Raw genomic sequence first — 2,538 nt, forward strand, 5'->3', positions numbered from 1 at the left:
ACTGAGCATCTAGTTTGACAGAGCGACTCAACAGCGCCCCCTAGAGCTTCCCTTAACCTGGAAAAAAAAAATCTGTAGGTATAAATGGTTTTTCAGTTGGGACAAAGAGTTCTGCCATAAACTTACCAGAACCATTATATCTGTTTGCCTCAAAACCAGCATCTTCAAGGCTTTTTTTTTTTTATTCACACAAACATTTGATATTTTTGTCTCTGTGCACTCCTGAGGCAATGAAGATTTATAGTTGACACTTGACCTATTGTCCAGGGGTTTCATGTTTCCAGATCTGAAAGTTTGACTATGAAAGACACAAATGTTACAATCCGCTGACTGAAAGTTAGACAACTTTCACAAGGTTACCTCAGAACTGGTCCCTAAAAGCTTAAAATGTTCCAATTCTCCAATTCTTAAGTTATTATTTTATACTGTTTACTTTTCCATGACATTTTCTTCTAATATTAAATACAGATTTAATGTAGTTCTGAAGTGGATTCAGTGTAGTCTTTGGAAAAATCTAACCAGCTAACTAAACTAATTAAAGTTCAATTAGCTTTAGTATTTAATAATTAATTAAATTAAATATTAAATACTGGCCTGAGTGGCTGACAGTAAAATGTGCAGCCAGAAAAAAAGCTATTCATATTTCTAATTTACACTTTGGGCAAGTTTTAAAATAGCAGTGAATAATCCAAAAGTCACAAGTTCAAACACTTTCAACCATAAACTCAAGAAAGCCTCTCTGTACGTTCAATTTCGCTCAGTTTGACTGTGTGTGTAACTTAGTTTACAACCTTTGCAAACAGCTGGTTAACCAGGTCAGTGGGAGGTAAGGGGGGCCTGGCTGTGAAGATATCCCCGTTGCTGCTGACTTGCAGGATAGATGCTGACCCAGAGACGACTGCTGCCAAACTCCGCCCGTAAGGACATCTTTCCCAGAGTTATTCAAGACCCTGAGCTAGAGTGTCTGTGGCATCTCTGGGACCTGGCCTGCTTGGAGTGAGAACGCACTGTAAGACATGTTCAGCCTTTAAAAATGATGTAAACATATATCCATTTTGATTACAATGAATCGTACATTTATATTAAGCTTTTGATATTAGATGTCATTCTGTTAAAGGGTGTTTTTTCCTGATCCTACAGATGTCTAAAGGGACAGTTGCTGGGAAAAGAAGTAAAAAGAAACCTCAAGTAAGAATCTGTGTCACTCATTCTCTATCTGATGGACATAATGTGAGTAACTCTGACAATCTGAAGAGCCAAACTTCATTCGGGACTGCATGTACTGATGAAGACTTGCTTGCTGAGAGCTTTGAAAATGGAGTTCTTTATCTCAATCCTCAAACACCAGACTGGTCTCTTGTGGAGAGGTTTGCTGAGCTTTCATCAGAGGAAGAGGTAGAAGTCCCCATGAAGCAAGTCCACAGTGGATCCATGTCACCATGTTCAATACATACTGTGACCAAAGGAGGACTCAGAAAAAGCCCCTCAGCAAATAATTCACCTAAAAAACGTAAAGATGAAAAAGTCCCACGACTTTTGGCTGCCATGAAAAGACGGAGTCCATTGAACATTGAGGAGCGTCCCTTCAAATGCACTCGCTGCCACTGGGCTTTCAAAAAGTTCTGCAACCTCCAGAGCCACTTACAAACTCACTCTGGCCTTAAGCCACATGTGTGTGACATATGTGGAAAGGCTTACTCACATCAGGGTACGCTGCAGCAGCACAAGCGTTTGCACACTGGGGAAAGACCATACGGCTGTCCCTTCTGTGACAAAACGTACATCTGGTCCTCGGATTACCGCAAGCACATCCGCACACACACGGGCGAGAAACCGTACATCTGTGAAACCTGCGGAAAGGATTTTATCCGCTCCTCTGATCTGCGAAAGCATGAGCGGAACATGCACACCAACAACAAGCCTTTCCCATGCACACACTGTGGCAAGACCTTCAACAAACCTCTCTCCCTGAAACGCCACGAGAGGAAGCATCTCGGGGAAAGACCCTTCTCCTGTCCCGACTGTGGGAAAACCTTCGCTCTGGCCAGCCGCATGGTGGAGCACCAGAAAATCCACATGGGAGTACGTCCGTTTGTTTGCTCCGTGTGCTCCAAGTGTTTCACGAAATCCTCCAACCTGACAGAGCACAAAGCCATCCACAGCGGAGTCCGGCCTCACAAGTGTGGGGAGTGCGGTGTGGCATTTGCCATGGCTTCCCGCCTGGTACGCCACCAATTCATTCACAACAACCAGAAGCCACACAGCTGCACCGGCTGCAGCAAGAACTTCAGCCAGGTCACACAGCTGAAGCTCCACCAAGAGCAAGCGTGCGCTGGGAGGATCTTTGTCTGCGTAGAGTGCGACAAATCTTTCCAGTGTGCCGCAAAACTTGAACAGCATGTGATGGAACACAAAGAGGAAAAACTGTGACCCCGATTGACAGACGCTGTTATTTGTGTTGACCCCTGGGTCAGAATCGTTGCTGGATGTTGGCTGACCTCAGATTGGCATTGTAAGATTGAATTGTTTTTAAAGGTT

General features: G+C 43.9%; 1 protein-coding gene across 3 annotated transcripts; it reads left to right on the plus strand.

The window, feature by feature from the left end:
* The first annotated feature begins 967 nt into the window (after nt 1-967).
* LOC107091541 (zinc finger protein 648-like) lies at nt 968-2,538 on the plus strand. 3 transcript variants are annotated; one of them, XM_015385525.1, is made up of 3 exons: nt 980-1,009; nt 1,141-1,188; nt 1,349-2,538. In XM_015385525.1, the coding sequence occupies exon 3, from the start codon at nt 1,408-1,410 to the stop codon at nt 2,428-2,430; it is 1,023 nt and encodes a 340-aa protein (XP_015241011.1). In that variant the 5' UTR covers nt 980-1,009; nt 1,141-1,188; nt 1,349-1,407; the 3' UTR covers nt 2,431-2,538. The 3 variants fall into 3 exon arrangements, with proteins under 3 accessions (XP_015241009.1, XP_015241011.1, XP_015241010.1); XM_015385523.1 differs by having other exon boundaries at nt 968-1,009; nt 1,141-2,538; XM_015385524.1 differs by lacking the exon at nt 980-1,009 and having other exon boundaries at nt 1,141-1,230.

Source organism: Cyprinodon variegatus, unplaced genomic scaffold (genome assembly GCF_000732505.1).
Source record: "Cyprinodon variegatus isolate N-32 unplaced genomic scaffold, C_variegatus-1.0 Scaffold342, whole genome shotgun sequence".
Taxonomy (NCBI): Eukaryota; Metazoa; Chordata; class Actinopteri; order Cyprinodontiformes; family Cyprinodontidae; genus Cyprinodon; species Cyprinodon variegatus.